This window comes from Centroberyx gerrardi, chromosome 7 (assembly GCF_048128805.1).
Source record: "Centroberyx gerrardi isolate f3 chromosome 7, fCenGer3.hap1.cur.20231027, whole genome shotgun sequence".
NCBI lineage: Eukaryota > Metazoa > Chordata > Actinopteri > Beryciformes > Berycidae > Centroberyx > Centroberyx gerrardi.
The window spans coordinates 24,783,991-24,805,387 of NC_136003.1; the positions used below are offsets into that span (position 1 = coordinate 24,783,991).

General features: G+C 43.0%; 2 protein-coding genes across 2 annotated transcripts; both read left to right on the forward strand.

Annotated features, from left to right (window-relative positions):
- The first annotated feature begins 245 nt into the window (after positions 1-245).
- itgb3a (integrin beta 3a) lies at positions 246-15,336 on the forward strand. The gene is made up of 15 exons (XM_071918054.2): positions 246-366; positions 1,802-1,884; positions 2,772-2,976; positions 4,452-4,704; positions 4,935-5,097; positions 5,440-5,601; positions 5,689-5,784; positions 5,902-5,991; positions 6,142-6,276; positions 6,380-6,809; positions 10,973-11,210; positions 12,962-13,062; positions 13,304-13,423; positions 14,060-14,226; positions 14,485-15,336. Exons 1-15 carry the CDS (start codon positions 300-302, stop codon positions 14,548-14,550), a joined length of 2,376 nt encoding a protein of 791 aa, XP_071774155.2. The 5' UTR covers positions 246-299; the 3' UTR covers positions 14,551-15,336.
- A 1,448-nt stretch (positions 15,337-16,784) lies between these two features.
- On the forward strand, positions 16,785-20,790 carry mettl2a (methyltransferase 2A, methylcytidine). The gene is made up of 9 exons (XM_071910808.2): positions 16,785-16,936; positions 17,930-18,018; positions 18,544-18,815; positions 19,033-19,082; positions 19,197-19,257; positions 19,371-19,510; positions 19,637-19,743; positions 19,919-19,984; positions 20,073-20,790. Exons 1-9 carry the CDS (start codon positions 16,785-16,787, stop codon positions 20,234-20,236), a joined length of 1,101 nt encoding a protein of 366 aa, XP_071766909.1. The 3' UTR covers positions 20,237-20,790.
- The last annotated feature ends 607 nt before the right edge of the window (positions 20,791-21,397 follow it).

Consider the following 21,397-nt stretch of genomic DNA (forward strand, 5'->3'; position numbering starts at 1 on the left):
AAACGTAATGGACTTATTCTGGGATACATGGCAGTTATTTCAGAATCAAATAAACTACACGGTATTTTTACCCACTTAATGTTTTCTTTAAAAAAAAAAAAAAAAAAAGTTGCAGGAGAATAAGTTAAATAAACCACAGATGATTTCCCTGGTAGCCTATAATCTAGACTAGGAGCTGTGAGGCGGGCTGTATGACCTAACTCATCCAGATGAGCCATGCGTTTTGCAAGAATGAGGAAAGGCGTTCAAGTTGCGGTGTGAAGCAGCGCAGAGGGAGACGCACAGTTCACGCTCCAGCCATGGGAACTTTTCTAGACCGACTGGTGATTTTGTTTCTTTTACTGTCATCGGCATCAAATGTTTTCGGTAAAGTGGATTTTATTCTATATGGGCTATTATTAAAACTTTCACCTGCTAAAACGGCTTAGGCTTTGAGGCGTTATAGATCATGCCGCCTATGTTTTTTTCATATGTCATTTATCTGCCGGCTGTTGATCACAACTGTTCAATGTCATGATCGTAAGAGGAACATGATAGTTCATTGTCATAGTCGACTTGAGTTGTTTGTCTCTTGTCATTGCGCTGCTCGACTGGAACTGTGTCCATCTTACCTTATAAGGGAGTGAAAATACTCGGGATGTTGTAGACCAGCGGTTCCCAAACTGGGCTCCTGGGGCCACCTAGGCGGTCTGGAGAGGGTTCCAGGGTGCTCCTCGGCGAAAAGAGGATTCGTTTAATTTCACAGTAATCACCATAGAAGTTAGTACAATTAGAGAATGTAAGGATGCCTGTTTTGAAACAAAATCAACCATATGTAACATCAAAGTTAATTTAACTTCTTCAGATAGTTTTGAACAGCCGATCCAGAGCCACATCAGCTCTCTATGAGTGGACAAAGACTCCAATCTACACTTGCCAACTCAGAATAATTGTCACAGACAAAACAAACCCTTATTAACACTAACAAACTTTCTGTGTGTTATCTCATCGCCTACAGTTATACAATTCTGTAAGGTTCTCAGATGGGCTTCTTTGGGGTGTGGTCTTATCAAATCCGTGATCTATTGTGTACTTATTTAGGGGGGCCTTGACATGAAAAAGTTTGGGAACTCCTCAGAGCAAATTTCCCAGTGTTAATAGGTGCTGATTTTTCATTTCAGTGAGACAATTACTTGGAGTTTAAGCGCTGACTGGAGAGTCGTTTGTCCACTCTGAGAGCAGATATGGCTCTGGAGCAGATGTTCAAAACTAACTTAACTCTGATGGGTGTGGACTGATAGAAACAATGTCACAGTGTTGACTTTACACACTTTTACACCTCAGAGGTAGATTAACACTGAGAAATGTTGCTGTGCTCATTGTAGGTTAGTGGACCACACCTTACAGGTTGCACTAACATGGCAGGGAATGAAGGGTCTTGGAATTACTTGGAATTAATTGTCGACTTATGTAGGATCTGTGCAAGTCCGCCAAACATGGTCAAATGTCTCAGTGTTTGTCTCCTAGAACAGGAAGAGGATTAGCATCATCAATGTTTTGGGTAAATTGCACTGAGACTTCATCAAGCATTTAAATGTTTGCACTGCACTGTTGTGAAAGTCGCAGCTTGATGGTTGTGGTATCTGTGTTCATGGGAGTGGAGCAGAACTGCCGACTGATTGAGAAACTGTGGTCAACAGTGGCAGCGAAATCTCCTCGCTCAATCAGAGTTGCACAAGAGCCAAATGGGAACTGTGTGACAGATTCTAACATGCTACATGCTTCACTGTGTTCTGTCTGTGTCGGTGTGTGTGGATCTCAGGTAACATCTGCACCTCTCGAGGGGTGACCACCTGTCGACAGTGTTTGTCCGTTCACCCAAGTTGTGCGTGGTGCTCTCTGAAGGTGAGAACACCCACCACACACACACACACACACACCCATTCTTAGTTCAGTGCTGCATGTTAGAACACAAGCCCCATTTCCCAACAGCATGCCTCTTGTTGTAACAGCTATGCCACTACTCTGTCCTCCAGTGCTTACAGTGTCTGGCAGCTTTACTCACACTGTTAGTGAGGATCACATCGGTCCTCCAGCAGGCTCATGCTGAAGCCTCTGCCTCCTTCAGATTGAAAACTAGAGGTGATCGGGCCCAGGCTTCAGGACTCCTATATTTGGGGATGACCTGCCTGAGCTTGTTTTTCGGCTGCTACATCAGTATCATCTGTTAACTCACTTCCGGAAGCTTGCTTAGACTTGCTTTTAAGTCATAGTCTTTTACCAATTGTACGTTACCATACTTTTTATATTTTACTTTAATGTTTCTTGCTTTACTGACATTCATTTTTACTTTTACTGTTGATTTGATCTTTTTTTGTTTGCTTGTATCGTGCTTTCTAGCTGCATTTTGATACAATGACAACAAAATCTGACCGCAGAATTATGTTTACTTCTGAGCCACAAATCTTTCCAGCAATGCCATTGCTAGATTGTAAACAACAATTTAAAAATCTCATTACAAAGTGCAAATAATATAGTTTGGATGGAGAGGTTGTGAAACTGATGGGCAAGCCGTCTCATTTGTGATTACCACAGCAGAACAAACCGTATCAAATCATTCAACAATTCATTTTTCTTCCCCACGATACATATTGTGACATTTTTGTATTACCGAATTTCGATATATTGTCCCATCCTTATTATAATTGTTGTATGTTTACTGTAATCAAGCTGTGTTTTGCTGAGCAATTAGAGTGCTGAGCAAAAGTGACCTGGTTGTTTCATGGGGTCAGGAGTTCGGGAGGGGGGGCTCCAGCGTGTCCCGCTGTGATCTGAAGCAGAACCTGCTGGATGGGGGTTGTGAAGCAGCGGCTCTGGAGTTTCCCTCCAGCAGCCTGACGGTCCAGGAGGACGCACCTCTCAGCGACAAAGCCTCTGGGACAGCTGATGATGTCACTCAGATAAAGCCTCAGAAACTCCATATGACGCTGAGACCAGGTACGCATACACACTAACGACCTTATAAGACCAAGTACCACCTATTCACAGTATTCTGTTCCATCACCACACGGCCATCTTGGTAGGAAAATAACAGGTGATTGTAATAAATTAACAGGTGATTACAATCAAATGACAAACACAGCCAATGAGCTGTGTGTATTGTCAAGTGCCATATGAGTAGGAAATGCATGTGACGTCATGGGAATACTATGAATACACACACTTACAACCTTATAAGGTTTCCAAAGGTGGAGACTCGAGTCACATGACTTGGACTTGAGTCAGACTTGAATCACAATTTTAATTGCTTGAAACTTGATTTGACTTGACTCTGGTGACTTGGGACTTGACTTTGACTTGTACTTTGATGATTTGAAAAGGTTTCTAAAGTCTGGACAAAAGATCTTGTGTTTGTGTAAAATGACTTAGATTGAAAGTGATGAGATTTGTTCCAGCAGACGACTGAATTTAAATTCTGTTTTCTGAATTTGTATGGAATGATTGCATTTATTGAAGCTGAAACTCATGATGCTCTTACCAAGTTTTTATCCTATTAAAACCATATTGCATTGAAAAGTCCTAGATATTTTTGTTTTCTTTAAGATATTAAATTGATACTGAACTTGATTTGTTCTGACTTGACTTGAGAGTTGACTTGATACTTACTTACACTTTTTTGTCTGTAGTGACATCCTGTAGATGCATGCATCATCATCACCAAATGCTAAATCGCACACTCATCACTGTAGCCTTAGACTTAACTACATAGGAAGCTTCATATGTATCTTTTCATCTACAAAGCTGTTTTTGGTAAGCTTCCTTCCTGTCTCTGCAACATGCCAGAGCTTCCTCAAACAGCTACCGCACTAGATCGACAAGGTGGCTGCTCTGTAATGAGCCCAGGGTCAAGTCTGATTTTTGGCAAAACTGCCCTCGCTCATTATGCACCCGGGGCATGGAATAACCTACAGGATAGTATTAGATGGGAGACACTGCCCCCAATTAAGTATTTTAAACATCTTATTCAGGAATTTTTCCAGGAACATTGTAACTGCTTTTAACAGATTAGGCTGCTCTATGTGACTTGTTGTAATGTATATCACATGTGTTTATGTGTGATATGTGTAATGTGAATTTGCTTTTAACTTTTTCATGCTGCTGCCTTGGTTAGGTCTCTTGTAAAAGAGACATTATATCTGAAGAGACTTCATGGTTAAAGAAAGGTTAAATAAAAAAATAATAATAATAAATAAGACCAGGTATCACCTATACACACACTAACAATCTTATAAAACCAGAGCTGGGGGCATAACTATGACAGGCTGATTTTTAATATTATCATCACTTGAACGACGGATGAAAGGTCAAGTGATACATATTGATCTTTCTCCATCTGCCCTCTCATTCATCCATTCATCCTCTGCTAATTTTGCTTTATTGTCCTCTTCTGCTCCTCCACCTCTCTTTGTCAGGCGATGCGAAGCGTTTCACCGTGTCGGTGAAGCAGGTGGAGGATTATCCAGTGGATCTCTACTACCTGATGGATCTTTCTTATTCAATGAATGACGACTTGGCCCGCCTTCGCACTTTGGGAAATGAGCTTGCGGTGACCATGGGCCGCACCACAAGCAACCTGCGCATGGGCTTTGGAGCCTTTGTGGACAAGCCCATGGCCCCCTACATGTTCACCGCTTCTGAAGCCGTGATCAAAAACCCTTGCCATGAGTAGGTGGACAGATTATGGTTAGAGAGATTGTTACATCAGAGGAGGAGGAGTTGAGGTGGACATTTCTAGTATTCTATCTGCAAGTGCTGACTCAGATATGAGAGCTAAACGTCATTCTACTCCTGCCGTGATGAAGTTTAAAGTCTGTGAGGTTTGTCAAATTGTTTGTAAGAACTTTATGTTGATATTTTTCCTTTGTTGACTCCCTTACCCTATGGAATATATCTAGAATTCAACGAACTTGCTTGGCTCAGTTTGGGTACAAGAACGTGCTGTCGCTGACGGAGCAGGTGGGGCGCTTCACTGAGGAGGTGGAGAAGCAGCAGGTGTCCAGAAACAGAGACAGTCCAGAGGGCGGCTTTGATGCTGTCATGCAGGCAGTGGTGTGCAAGGTATAGAAACATTTAAACAGACACACACATGCATACTGAAGAGGACTGGGGCCGCCTGTGAAAAATGTATTTGAGTTCTGAGTTTAATCTCAGAATTCTAAGAATGAAGTTAGAATTCTGAGAATCACATGTGCCCCTAAATCCTAATTCTGACTTTAACCTGAGATTCCGACTTTAATCTCAGAATTCTAATAAATTCTTCACATGTGGCCCTAATCCTCTTCCGCACATGCTCACCGATGTGCATAACACACATAGAAACATGAGCATGCACGCACGCACGTCGTTCTTCCCTTCTCTCGATGCTTTTGTCTCATCCTGGCCTGTGTCTGTCACCGTTAGGAGAAGATCGGCTGGCGTCCGGACGCCTCCCACCTGCTGGTGTTCACCACCGATGCCAAGACTCACATCGCCCTGGATGGACGCATAGCTGGCATCGTCCATCCCAATGACGGCCTGTGTCACCTTGACAGTAACAACAATTATGACAAATCTACTGTTCTGGTGAGGAGTGTTTGTATCAGAAATTAAGCTTGTGTGAATCTGCTTTTGAGGAAAACCATTTAATAAGATGCTTGCTGTGTCTTTCAGGACTATCCCTCTTTGGCACTCATGAATGACAAAATCTCTGAAAATAACATCAACCTAATTTTTGCCGTGACCCAGTTCGTGGTGCCCCTCTACAAGGTAAACACACTCCAATGCTTGTGTCACAGTGTGCATTTATGAGTTATTATTGCGAAAACTGCAAAAAATTGGGTCATCATCATGCTGCTGTCATATCTCCATGGTCTCTCCGCCCAGAACTACAGTGAGCTCATTCCAGGCACAACTGTGGGAACGCTGTCCGAAGACTCTGGGAATGTTATTCAGCTCATTAAGGAAGCCTATGAGGTAAGGGTGTGGTTAAGGCCATCTGTGGCAAAATGCTTTCCCAAATTATCAGCTTATGGTACAAATAAATGCCACCTGTGTTATCTGTTACTGTATCTTTACTGTTTTGTGAATCTCTGGTGAATTGTTTAATCGATTCGTTGTGAGCAGAAGATCCGCTCTAAGGTTGAGCTGGAGGTGGTGGGAGTCCCGGAGGAGCTGTCCCTGTCCTTCAACGCCACTTGCCTAAATGGAGAGGTCATCCACGGACTCAAGTCCTGCTCTGGCCTCAAGATCGGAGACACGGTAGCTACCTGTTTAGACGATGACCGCTGGCACAGCTTTTAACTAAAGTGTAGGGCAACATGGAAAAACACACAAACAGATCACAGACACTTTTCCCCCTCAGGTGTCGTTCAGTGTGGAGGCTCAGTTGCGTGGCTGCCCCAAGGAGAAGAGCCGCACTTTTACCGTCAAACCTCGGGGCTTCAAGGATTCCCTGGAGATCACAGTGGACTTCGCCTGCGGGTGCAACTGCGAGGCTCAGGCCGAGGCCGACAGCCCCTTCTGTAACCAAGGCAACGGGACCTACGAGTGCGGTGTGTGTCAGTGCCACCGGGGGCGGCTGGGCCCACACTGCGAGTGTGCAGAGGGGGACTACAGCCCGTCCGACGATGTGAACTGCATCCAGAAGCCAGAGAGTCCCGTCTGCAACGCGAGAGGGGACTGCGTGTGTGGACAGTGCTCCTGCCACAGCAATGAGTTTGGTCAAGTCTGGGGCAAATTCTGTCAATGTGACGACTTCAACTGCCTGCGCTTCAAAGGGGAACTCTGCTCCGGTGAGTAGATACACTTCTTTCTGCTAGATACACTTCTCTCTGCTAGATACACTTCTCTCTGCTAGATACACTTCTCTCTGCTAGATACACTTCTTTCTGCTAGATACACTTCTCTCTGCTAGATACACTTCTCTCTGCTAGATACACTTCTCTCTGCTAGATACAGTTCTCTCTGCTAGATACACTTCTTTCTGCTAGATACACTTCTCTCTGCTAGATACACTTCTCTCTGCTACGATTAGTGTTTTGATGTTCTCAATCTCTTATCACTGCACTGCGAGTTTGGCTATCAACAATCTGACACGCTGCTCTTTGTCTTTGAACTAAATAATTGCTATGAGAGCGTCAGTCACTGGCCTTTTCTTCATGCTGAGAGTTAGCAGGGAAGATGAGGTTGCCCTTCCCTTCCTCTTTCCAGCTCCGAGGCCTCAGCTGACCTCACTGGAACTTGCCGCGCCTGCCGCTCCCGCTCACTCTCAGTCTCTAAACACACCACAGTTAGTTTGCACAGTTTACTGTTACTTAGCTTGACAAATCAAAAATCCACCTCAATTCTCAAACATAACATTCCCTATTATGGCAGCCCTCACTTGCTTAAAAACGACATGTAAATATTTACATCTTTGTTATTGAGCACAGAAAGTAAATGTATACAAATGACCAGTGCTCTCTCAGGCTTGTAAACTGTGTGTGTGTACTCGATAAATGGCTAGTGGGAAAAACACAATTACCGCTTCCTGAACTTGATTGGTGTTCTTACCACTCACAGCAATGCGGCATAATGTGCTATCACTCCCTATTACAAGTCTGCACAGCTCACCAAGCAGTTACTCAATCACAGTGATAAAACTTTAATAGGTTTTGTCATTGGGTAATTTAATGTAACAGCAGTTTGGGCTTGTGTGTGTACGGAGGGGGGCTGAGCAGTGGAACAAAAGGAACAGCTAGTCCTACACTCTTACATTAAGGAGAGCAAACTTTAGTTTTTGCTCACTCACTCTGCAATTTCTGCAAAGCTGGAATATTTAGCTGACTGGGAAATTTGGATAAAACAGGGTTATGATGTTTCCCATCAGCACACACAAAAGCAAGTGGGAATACGAGAGTCTCATGTTATAAAAATGTCCTACTTATGCGTCTCCAACGTAATAAGGCCGCCAAACGTTTGAGTGAAAACGTGCCGTTTCAGCACAATAATAGAGTGTGGTTTTCAATGAACCCAAAGAGGAATCCTTAGAAGACGGCTGTCATCGGATCTGATGACAATCTATGACCTGACAATCTGAAATAGCGTGTATTTACCCGCCACAGACCCATAAGAATTTCAAATTAAGGGGGTATCTAGGGGCAATATATACTTTTTTTAAAATCCAAAACTAAACAAAACCAAAGGCATCAGTTTTGAGGGGAGCATGGCAGGTCAGGCGTGTGCTGGCAGGTTAAAAATTATCCAGGAATAGGACGTGCTTATATCAACAAGTTTAGAGTCTTTTTCAGTGGGATTGTTTCGCAGGTATTGAGGTGTAGTGCTATTTTCATTTAATGACACCTCGGGTTCACACACTGACACCCGCCCACCCACAAATACACACACAAGTCCACAGAGCTCAGTTTGAGACTTGTGCCTCCAAGTCGCCGTGTGTCTGGATGGAGTTGTGCGGTCGTGACGTCACTGTCTTTGAAGCGCGAGCGTCCCTTGGCCCCAGCTCAATTGGAGCTACCATGAACCCCAGGGCCCCGAAGAGCTGCAGCGCTCCCACGTTCCCTGTGGGCGTGTATTTCTTCCTCTGCTGCGGGGCTGTGGGACTGGTGCAGGGGCAAGGAGCAGGAGTCAGCAAGCACACCCCCAGGGCCCATGAATACGAGGAGAGAGAGAACAGGAAAGTTTGCATTCCTCTGCTGGCACTTTGCCCCTTCTCTCTCTCTCTCTCTCTCTCTCTCTCTCCAGCTTGTCTCCACCACTTGATTCCCCTCTCTCTCTTCATGTCTTCGTGTCTCTTGCCGTCTAACCGTTCTGTGTTTTATTACACTGTACTGTCTTTTTTCCCCTGTTTTCATGGGCCCCATGTTAACCTCCTCTGAAGCCCAGGCATGTGATTAATGGGCAGGATTATAGTGCAGCCTCAGAGAGAGGGGCTGATGATATAAGCCCAAAAACTCCCCTCTTACGTCTGTGACTCAACTTTACAACAAATAAGGCAATGAGAACAAGACAATTACTCACTCACGTCCAGCTTAACTACTCTACACTGCAAAAAATGTCGATCTTTACAATACAATTAGTCTCATATTCAGTCTTCTAATGATTGTTTTTTTCTTAAAACAAGTGAAAAATCTTGCCAACAGAGTGAGATAATTCCACTTGTTTCCAATGCAGTTCCGCATGTCTCAGGAATTCTCTACAGTTTCAGTATCTTGAAAAAAGGCAGAATGAGTCATATCTCTCCACCAGTATCAAGAAAATAACAAGAAATGTCTTGAAACAAGTTGATTTGCATTGGAAACAAGTGCAATTACCTCACCCTATGGGCAGATTCTTGTTTTATCTTGAAAAATACGATTTTAAGACTCAATACTACATTAAATGAGTTGCTGAGGTGGATATTATTTGCAGCGTAGGTAGAGAGAGAAAATGAAGGATGTTTGCCAAAAAAGGCAATGTTACTACAGAAGGGGACACAAGTTTTCTTTTGGCCATGCTGTTGTATACTTCACTCTGCGCAACAGTTATGATATGTGAGACTGTTAACCATTAACCAGTGAGAGCGCCACCCTTGACCGTTTCCAATCCCTCCACCACTATAAACTTTATCTAAAAGCAATGACACAGCGATGGGGCGACGGGGGGGTAACTGGAGAATTGGATAGAGCAGGTTGTTTCTCTTGAGCTTAACAATAGCAGATGATTGTTTTGAGCCTTGAGACCCTTGGACCCTCTGTGATATTTCACGACCAGCCACTCCCCCGGCTGGGCTCTGACTCACCCATTTTGCTCTTAGTCACTCATTTCCAAATCCTGTTTGGCTTCCTGGTAGGAACCCTGTTGTCTCTCGGGCTGTGCCAGTGTTTCTAAGGTAGCTCAACATGCTGATGTGGGCCGTGTCTCTGTAATCTGGGGTCAGACGCACGCCCACAGACTCTGTCATCACACATCTGTGTCACTGTGATAGTTCTGCTAGCATGAGCTGTCTGTTGTAACTCCTCTTCAAAGGGAGTCTAAGCAATAGCCTCCGCCAGGAAGTGGTCACCACAGTGGATTGTGTGCGTGTGTGTGTGTGTGTGTGTGTGTGTGTGTGTGTGTGCGTGTGGGTAGGGCAGTAGGAAATCATCAGTGTGTATTTTTCAGTACAAAACATTTCTCCCCTTTGTCTGAAGACAGGAATGATGAAGTGATACATCTGATGACCCCTTTACTTTAAAAGTAACTAGTTACTTTACTAAGTTACTTACCTTAAAAACTAACAAGTTACATTACAAAGTCACTCTTTATTAAAAGCGACTCATTAGAATACTTTTGCGTTACCCATTTCAAAAACATGCTGTAGCAATATGGCTTGTGCTGTCGAGTGTGTTGTCAATCATTGTTTTAAAATGCAATGCAAGACTGTTGATCTGTTTTTATAACAGTGAACCAATCTCATTTATATCAAGCACATTTTGTTTACGATTTTTCAATCAGCAGCATGTTGTCGTTTTTTAAATTTGCACTATAACAAAAATGAAACAATATGAAAAAAAAATAGGTAATGACATTCTAATTTTTAAAAGTTAGTGAATATGCATTATAAAGTATTGCGTTACCCCCAACACTGGTGATGTCATGGGTTTTTAATCCCTACTCATATGAACTCACACACCAGCACTCTTGCCCAGACATGCAAAATACATTAAAAAACACTCATGTTCAGGGAACCAAGACCAACTCACAGACATTATGGAACTGAAACAAGGAGAAAAACACTCTCAAACAATGACTCATGTTGCAGTTGTGCAAATACATTAGTTTGCTCAGCCCCACCTATGTGATTATGCACACTGACAAAAAAGGTAATTGAATTTTACAACTTTAATACATGCACTTGAATTGGGAAAACAATGAATAGCAAATGAAATTTTGAAAGACTATTAGATTAACCTTCTCATCCTTTTCCACCCCTGTGCAGGCCATGGAAAGTGTAACTGTGGGTTCTGCGACTGTGACTCAGGCTGGGAACGAGAGAACTGCAACTGCTCCACCCGCAAGGACACCTGCACGTCCAGCATCGGCCTGTCTGGCCCCGGCCTGCTGTGCAGCGGCCGGGGCCAGTGTGTGTGCGGGGTGTGTGAATGCACTCAGCCCGGCGCCTACGGAGCCACCTGCGAGAAATGTCCCACCTGCCCCGACTCCTGCACTATAAAGAAGTAATTCCTTTACTTTGTGTTTGGACAGACAAGAGTTACAGAGGGTGGACAAGGGATGGTGAACTTTGGTAGTGCCTTCCTGGCCTTGATATCGAGGGCTTGGAGCCAAAGGGGCGTAAGTGTGATTTTGGGCGAATATGAGTATTATATATCAATTGAAAGGTCTCAGTGAGATCTTTTCAGTGCCAAAAGGACACAACTGAAATCATGACCCATAAGTTTTAATTAAACATAAACTGAAAGTCGTAACAGTAAAAGTAGGGTTTTGTTTGCTGCCAAAAGGGCGTAACTGCACTTAGGCCGTTTTGACACCTAGCAAAACCCCACTTTTGACACTGAACAAGCATTGTGGGTAGAGGATTCTAACAGCACTTAGGTCAACTCAAAATGCATGCTGACGTAAGTAATGCTAGCATGGCAGCATGATCACATCATTTTTAGTATCCTATTCATATCCTAATTCATATTCTAGGTCAATATTAGATGAATGTAAATATGTTAATATTCCCATGAAATACTTAGGTCTATAGATTCAAAATGTTATTTTATAATGTTAGGAGTGTGAACTGGTCAAGATGAGCTCTGGTAGTAAGACTGCTGGTAGCTGAAGTTCTCCCTCAGTGTTATGAGGTGTTTTACAGGTCTTTGAATGTGTCCCAGGACACATCAATAAGTGATGTGTCCTGGGACACATACAAAAATGTATTATACTAGCAAAAGAAAAAAAAGTTGTAGTTTAGAATCAAAAGTAGTTTCTTATGTCTATAGAGGTTTATTAAAAAGGTTTATTAAAAGTTTTTAACAGAAAAAATGTATCAATCAATTTGATATGTTCCATGTAGCTACAATTTTAAAGGCCTTGGTGAAAGTTGCTGAGTTACTTCAAGATAAAGATATTCATTCTGATCTTGTTTTATATTTCAGTGTTGATTGAAGTGTAATTGCTAGATTTGTATTAAAATGAATGTGTTTTACAATTGTTTACTTACATACGCCCATATTCTGCATGGCTGTATTGGGACAATGTTTGTGCCAAAAAGGCGTATTTCACTCTTTTGCCATTTTTAAAAAAGTTAACAAATATAATTCAACTTAAATTGTAGCAGTATTGTTTTTATAGTAATGCTCCATCTGATAACACAAAAAGTTAAAATATTGAGCTTAGTATGTGGTAACGGCAGCTGATCCAAGTTTGATCAAAAATTGTTTTGGCTCTCCTGTAAAATCTACTATAACGCAGTTACGCCCCTTTGGCTCCAAGCCCTCGATATATAAACCCCAAATTGGCGATTCTCTGTTTGGTTGAGACAATTGGAGAATTTTATTTTGTTCTCTCTCCATTCACTGCCATTATAAGGCAAAACAGGTCTGAAAATCACACTTTTAGCACATGAACGAGCGCGAACAAAGCAGATCCTGTCAATATATTAAAAAAAAATAGTAACCTTGCTGAAATTTTTGTAAGTGAATCGCTTTCTTCATGGTGGCTCAGTGGTTAGCGCTGTCGCCTCACAGCAAGAAGGTCGTGGGTTCGAATCGCCGCCCCGGTCCTTTCTGTGTGGAGTTTGCATGTTCTCCCCGTGTTTGCGTGGGTTTCCTCCCACAGTCCAAAGACATGCAGGTCTGGTGGAATAAAGACCCTAGGCATGAGTGATGTATATGATGTAGTTAATGATATGAAGAACGTATACGACTAGAAAAGCATCAATAGGCTGTACAGTGGGTGTAACGGTATGGCGTTGTGTTTGCAGGGACTGTGTGGAGTGTAAACACTTCAAGAGAGGACAGCTGGCCGAAGACAGCAGTTGTAGCAGAATCTGCAGAGACGAAATTGACCTAGTGGATGAACTGGGTGAGAACTTTTCCATCTCTATTCTCTCCTCACTACATACTACTGTTGTTGTTGTGATGCTTGATGTTTTGTTGTTGTTGATTACACACACCGAATGCCGTTAGAACCTTGAATACCATATTGCGGTCAAAGAGCAGCACTGTCCAAGTCTTTGAGCTGCATTATATACTCTTTATATGCTTAAACTACAATATTTTTCTTACCTTTGTTTGTTGTTTCTTTTACCATCTGTATCCCACAGTCTTCCACTCTGAGAATGCAGTGAACTGCACGTATAAAGATGAGAACGACTGTGTGGAGCGCTTTCAGTATTACGAGGATGAAAGTGGCAAATCCATACTGTTCGTGGTAAAAGAGCCAGGTAAGAGCGTCTCTGTGTGTGTGTGTGTGTGTGTATGTGTGTGTGTGTGTGTGTGTGTGTGTGTGTGTGTATGCATCTGACAGACACACAGACTGACAGAAAACTGAAGATTAGCAGCTAGATGCAGGGAGAGGCTTCATTATTAGCTGAGAATAGCATGTTCTGTGAATGTCACTGTCATCTCAGTCTGCGTCTGGCAGGCTGGAGCGGCACAGGAACAGCGTGTGCATACGATAATGGCTGGTTCTCTATGGCAGAATACACCCACCGGCTAGTTTACCGCCGCCACAGTCTGCAGCACCACGGAATGATCAGATGTGGTGGAGACGATGCACCGAATCGTTGTGCAACAGGCTCTCTGCCACTGCGTTTCAACACAAGCGATTGCTTCATTTCACGAGTGTGCCAAGATTGTCTTCATAATGCATCACTGGAAACAAACTTCACCTGAGATATCACCTATCATGTCTCACTTTGTCTTCTCACTGGCTTACTCTCTTCTGTATTCTTTCCTTTTTCCGTATTTCCTCTGCTCTTCTCTGTACTCTCTCAACCTCTCCTTTCGTATCTTCTCCTTCCCCTCTCTCTCTCTCTCTGTCTCTCTCTCTGGCCGCCTTCCTGTCTCTCCTCCACCAGACTGTCCTAAGGGTCCTGACATCCTGGTGGTGCTGTCGTTGGTGGCCGGAGCCATTCTGTTACTGGGCCTGGTCGGCCTGCTCATCTGGAAGCTGCTGGTCACCATCCACGACCGCAGGGAGTTCGCCAAGTTTGAGGAGGAGAGAGCCAAAGCCAAGTGGGATACGGTGAGAAATGCTGAAATTTTGACAGCGTGCAGTGACAGAAAGACTGAAGATTGACGACTGGACGTCCCTGTCGAGAGGGGGGCAAGCGAGAAGATGAATTTCTCCTTCAGGGATCAGTGGAGTATCGTCAAAAAGAGCAGAATAGGCTGCCATCTGATGGAGAAAATCTAAATTGTCCTTGGAAAAGTTGTGTATCAATGTGAGATTGAATTCAACAAATCTTTAAATGACTGTTTTCCCTCTGTTTCCATTTCCCAGGGTAACAACCCCTTGTACAAAGGAGCCACCTCCACTTTCACCAACGTGACGTACCGAGGGAACTGAGGACTAAACGCAATGAGAAAAACTCAGGGGTCTGCGACAGAGATGCAATGTAGCAACACAGAAATAGATGGGATGAAGAACCCTTTACACTGTCATGTGACCAGCTACTGTGGATGGAATATGGTGATTGTTGTCAACAAGACAACAATGCTGTAATTGTACATATTGTAAAAAAAAAATAAAAAAAAAGTATTACTATAAACTACTCAAGTGGGTCACAAACATGGTTGCCTGCTTTTAGGCTATATGGCCTAATGTGGCCATGTAGCCTAAAATAGCCTGGTCTATATGGTTTTTTAAGTACTGTACATGCAATCAGGAGTCAATTAACTTACATAACTGTAAAGATAGAGCAGATGTTTTGTGGCCATAAATTAAGAAAATAATTAGAATTTATAATGTTGCGAGTAGTTCACAGTGTTGGAGTCTGACTGTTTGAATTTGACCAGACTGTTAGTTTGAATCTGTCCAGTGTGTTATCACTCCAAAGTGACTGACTGAGAAACTTTCTCAAAATATATTAAGGAGAGAGGGAAACTGCTGCTGTTTGAAAATCTGTCACTTTTGTATTTGTCTTGGGAGGCTTTTCTATCTGTCAAAATTAGGACAAAATGCCCACTTGTCGTGTTTTTATGTCGTTGAAATGCCACGGTTTTAAGTTCTGGTACTTGTTTTGCTCACTTGTTGAAATCCTCTCTCCTGCCACCCATGTTTGGTGTATTTTTTTTACACTAAGGCTTGTTTTTGTGAAGATGTTTGAAATGCGTTTTTGAAATAAAACTATTAAAAAGGCGATGAGTAATGTTCATTCTTATTCAGCTGTTGCAGGATATACCAGAAAACTTGAATGGATAGAAAAAGGAAATGCCTGATGAATCACATGAAAGTCATCAGTATAAACAAGACGTTTCCCATAGAATTTTAAAAATGTTACCATGGAAGTGAACAGTGTCCCATGGATGGATGCTGTGTGCGACTCAGTGGGAGGAGATTGGTCACGATGGGCTCCCGTCCTATAACTGTGGATAATGAACGTACTCCTTTTGCATCCCCTATGGGACATGAAAGCTACAATGACTTATTTCCGTTTCTCTCGCTTTCTTGGTTGCATTGTTCTATTCTGTGGAAATGGCCTAGTCATTGTGTTGTTCTCTGTTTTACGCTCTCTGTTTTTAATGATGTCTGGGCGTTAGTTCCTCAGAAAATAATGCTTTACAATTAAAACTCAAAACTGGCACAGAGAGGGAACTCGTAAGATTAATTTTGCATGACTTCACCAACTTTTGTGTGACGCTTGGGGCTCCTTTGAATTAATATCAAAGCTTCTTTTACCCTGTATTCAGATCAGAATCGCAGAAGCCTATATAAAAGGTTAACAGGTCGAAAAAGAGTTAAAAGTAACTTAAATTTGACAGATCTGAGATAGAACTATTTCCCTCGTTCTAAAACTGTATCCACTCAGTGAGAAGTCTGTCTTGATAATTCACTCATCTAACGGTGATGATGTGGATCAACCATGATGTCTCACTGATGTCATAGCTCCATTCAGACAGTCACCATGCTGTTTCATAGAGCTCTACACAAAAAACACTGAAACTGTGCCTTAGAAAATTATTATACAAAACACAGGGAGACAAAGAGCTTCAAACACAAATCCCCCTCATGGACCACGACAAAGTTACTGCTGGGATATGCCTCCCTCTACTGTATGAACACTGCATTGATCATCTGCTCCATTATTGAAGTCAATCCTAAAATATGCCGCGAGTCCCTGCGCAGGTCGTTTTACTGTTAAGCACTATAGCCCATGTGTACAGAGCTGGATGACCGGTCTAGTCGGACTATGGAGAATTAATTCATAGAAGCAGAATTTATTATTTAATTTATTGCAGTCACTTTGTTGATGAACATGTTCTATGCTGCCTTAAAGTACTTCACGTAAGCTTCGACTTTGTATTAGTTAGTCCTGAATATGTCTTGTCGTGCATTCTGGTACTTTTAGGACCCTGTAACAAAAGTAGATTTTTTGATGGCTGGTGTCTTATTTCAGAAATCAAGCAGCATCAAGCAGCGGCTACTTTGTGTTTAAAGAAAACAGAAACGTACAGCAATTATTTACACGCCAGTTGTACTTACCGCCTTGTTGAAGCGTTCATGAGCGCTCACCTCGTCATTACAATTTTCCCGACAACACTTGAAGGCAGCACGCGTCCCTTCCGCCGCGTCAGTCCAACATGGCGGCGCCCCATGCCGTTGTTGGAGTGGAGGGAGAAGGCAGGGAAACTGGACAAATTCTGCCAGATTCTTCTACCGGAGAGGTGAAACGACCTCAGTTCGGGACTCGTTTCCTCACCGACCCGCGTCAAGTCTTCCAGCACAACGCATGGTCGGTACAACATGAAGCCACAGCAGGACAGATGCTGCTGATGTGTCTCTCTGTCAGAGCCAGTGTCTCCTGGCTGGGAAATTAACATTAGTTCAGCAAGTCATCCTTCTCTTACTTAGTAATGGACGCTATTTTGTTGAATTGCCGTTAGCTAACTATAGGCCGAATTTATTTGGTATAGTTATTGATTGACACTTAACAGTAACACTTTACTTAACAGTAACCAATTTTGGCCTGGGAGTGAAAACGTCCAGGTGAAACTGGAATACATGGTTTGGTTCTCTGGTAGTAGGCTAGTTACACCGATATATAGTACAAACTATATTAACAATGTTGCCTTATCGGATAAGATTGTTTTCTGAACCGTTAAGACCCTCTCTCCGATTCGTTATACATATAATCCGCTGAGCAGCACTTGAAATCTGTTCTAACCGCTTGCTACCGCCCACTACGTTGTATTAGTGGAAGATGATAGTGGGAATAACGGGCGAACCACTTATAAAAGTTGACATTTTATTGAGACATGTGCTGATTGACGGTTTATATGTACGCCGAATTGAAGAGTAGCTCCTAGGGATTCAGAAAATGTTTCGAGTCATATTTTATGTGGTATATACCTTTGCCAATACGCAAGGCAACGTCAAATTTGCCACATTTTAATGGAGTTTGGCGTAATATTCTCTTAACGCAATAGAGTATGACAGTAGGACTTGTTTCACATTTTGGGCAAAATCACAACCATTTAACAAACTCATTAATTTAGCACTAACTTCGTGGTGGGGAATCTTTGCTGATGTTTGTGTGGCTACTAACCAAACCATGTATTCCAGTTTCACCTGGTCCACAGACTAGTCTCAGGTCAAATAATCATCTGAACATCACATGAAAATAACAGGAATTATCACTGCATGTTTGCCCAATTGTCGTTGCTGTTATTTGCTGTTTTCCACCAAGTCACTTTACCCACAGTAGGTAATGTTCTGTTGTCAACAGGGACAATGTGGAGTGGACAGAGGAACAAGAGGCAGCTGCTAAGAAGAAGGTCATAGAAAACAGTCAGCCGCTCCCTGCACAGAAACAAGGTTGTTATTGTAGTTTAGACTCATGGCCCATACACATAAATAAATCATCTCAGAGTATGATTGGCATTAAAGATCAATTTTAGTCACTATTGGGTCCTGGACAGTGGGACAGCATTCCTCAATTTTGTATTTGCATTAATTTTCATTTCAGTTTTCCAGTTGTTTTAGTTTAGTTTTCATGTGATCAGTGCTAAAAAAACATGCACAAATAGACCTAGTCATTGCTGGAGAATTAGAATATCCCTGCTGGGCATTAATGTATTCACTGCAAATGTGGCTCTTATTAATTTCTAAATGGTTTTCTTCTGTAATTGGCTTTGGCCAAACAACTAAAATGGAAAATAATGCTGGATGTCATTTGTTTTCTATTTCAGTCAAAATTTGAGTTTCACAATAATCTGTTTCATGCTTTGCTTATGCTTAATATTTGTTTTAGTTAGCGGTATTAAACATGGTTTGAGATAAATATATGCTAATATATGTTAAATTACCACTCACTCAAACTGTGACTTACTGTTTTTGCAGAAGAATACGACAACCGGGCGAATGAGTACTGGAATGATTTTTACACAATCCACGAGAATCGTTTTTTCAAAGACCGTCACTGGCTCTTCACGGAGTTCCCGGAGCTCGCCCCGCAGTGTTGCCTCAACCACGAGTCCCGTCCTGAAGTCTCCGGCACAGACGACAATCAGCAGCAGGACAGTCTGGACCACGAACCAGGCAGGGAGGTCTCCTGTCCGCCTCACGACGACGGTGACTTCCCCGGCTCTTCTGCCACATACCGCATCCTGGAGGTCAGAAATTAGATTGGAGACGTTCTCCCAAGCAAGTTAGACAAACTTTTACCATAAGCATTGATGACAAAAAGGCAAAAATCTAGGTGGTAGAATTCTTGCCAGGATTCATTCTCCTGAGACAACAGCTACTTTATGCATTTAATGTTTGTCATTGGCTGGAAAATGAAATGGAGTCCACAGAATTAATGCGATATGAATTGAATTCACCTGACAGGTTGGCTGCGGTGTCGGCAACACTGTTTTCCCTATCCTGAAGACCAACAAGTGAGTGCAGGCAGGGCATTTCCATGTATAAGTTTCAGTCCACGTTTGATAATGACACACATTTCTTATGATGCACACTTCAAGCTCTAACTGCAGCGTCGTTTTTTTTTGCAGCGACCCGGGACTCTTTGTTTACTGCTGCGATTTTTCCAGCACCGCTGTGGAGTTAGTCAAGGTGAGAGATGAGGGAGAGGGGGGAGGAATGAAAGGATGATGTGGCTGATAGATGTATTCATCAGTAGAGCTGTGGGCTAACGGATGAATTAACATCGGCCTTCTTGTCATCAGACTAATCCGGAGTACGACCCCGGGCGCTGCTTCGCCTTTGTTCACGACTTGAGTGATGTGGAAGCCAATTACCCCGTCCCCGATGGAACCCTTGATGTTGTCGTGCTAATCTTCGTGCTATCAGCTTTGCATCCTGACAAGTAAGACCCCCCCCCCCCTTCCTCCCTCTTTCTTCTCTCTCTATTTCTTTCTTTCTCTCTCCGCATTTGTCACTGAATACAGTTTGTCTGCTGATTTCAAAGTTTCCCCCCCTCTCTCTCTCTCAGAATGCAGGCGTCCATCAGCAGATTGGCTCGGCTGCTGAAGCCCGGGGGAGCGATGCTGCTCAGGGACTACGGCCGCTACGACATGGCGCAGCTCCGCTTCAAGAAAGGTTAGACTGAGACCAGGCCGCCATGACGCAGATCTGTGCAGTTCCAGTGCCTTAAAAGACAAGTTATAAACTGAAACGCCATCATAGATATGTGTGTGTGTGTCAAATTGTGTTGAATGTTGATTTAGATGTCTGGGATTTGTTGTAGAATAACGTTTTTCTTTCCTCCTCTTAGGGAGGTGTCTGTCGGAAAACTTTTATGTCCGCGGTGACGGGACACGGGTCTATTTCTTTACTCAAGGTAAAAACTGAAGATTAGAAATCCTGTGTCCGTGTTTCTAAATATCTATGCGTATATGTATTTATTTTTCAATTGTTTTTGTCTCCAGATGAGCTCCATGAGATGTTCTCCGAGGCAGGGCTGGAGAAAGTGCAGAACCTGGTGGACAGGAGGCTGCAGGTGAACAGAGGCAAGCAGCTGACCATGTACAGGGTGTGGATCCAGTGCAAGTACCGCAAGGCTTTCAGTCAACCGCCGGAGACGCAGGGCTGAGCCCGGAGGAGACGACTCGGCCCGGTTTCTCCTCAAACCACGACCCGAAACCAGGTGCTGGAACTCGAGGCGGTGCTGTCTGAGGATGTAAGGAAGAGACTCTACTGTGGTTGAGATAAAGGAGCTGGAACTGGATGACAGTGTATCAGCTGCTATAATGTGGATGGAGTTGTTTTATGGCCGGCGTCCTGATGGTGCTTGCAGCCTCCCTGACTCAAAAAAAGTGAAAATGACAGCTGATGAGTTCAGTAATCTGGGAAAAAAAAAAGGGCTGGTTACCCCTCGTACGAATGTTTCTATTCAGCCAAATGTTATTTGTAATGATCTAGTGTTTTAAAACAAATGGCAAGAGACCATCACAAACCTTTCTTACCTTCAAAATGAATAAAACTGTAAATCTTCACCCCAGAATTTTCCTTTGGTACTTCAAAAGTGCACTCAGATTGATGCCGTGTTTGTCTGAACAAAGGAATAATCACCCATCATCTCATGATATGCTGTAAAGTTCAAGACATTTACAGTCAGTTATACACTATCAGTGATTAAAACCAATGTGGTACAATGTTTGCGCAATTATTTTGCTTCCAATCACATGCTTAGCCTCTTGAACTCCTGTTGATATGATGGAATGGATGCTCTACAATTGGCATCTAATATGTAGCCCACAGAAATTATGTATTTTCGCCATTTATTGGGAATATAATGTAAATGTGTGGATATGGTCATCATGGGTATGGCAACTTTCTGATAAGTGATCATTTGTCGGGTGGGTGGGCGCTGTTTAATTGTATTGTATTAAAGGATTTGCCATTGGTCCAGACAAGAGATTTGGGGGCAGGCGTGGACTGAACGAAGGTGAGCAGCCAAATACTTGGAACAATCTCACGAGAAAATATGAGATTTTACTGATTATTGTTTACATTGCAAAAACATGAGAACCGAACCGAATCGATCCGGATTAAACTGAAACGATTGCAACAACAGAACTTCCGTGGCAGATCGGTTTTTTTCCCCCACGGCCAGGAAGGCGACTGGAGCCGAACTTTGTTTTGATCGAGCTGAAAAACCCGGACCCGAATTCATCTCACAGGGGGAGAAAAGACAGGGAGTCGCTTAAAGAAATCATTTATACCGGGAGAAAAACGGAGAAACTACAGGGTC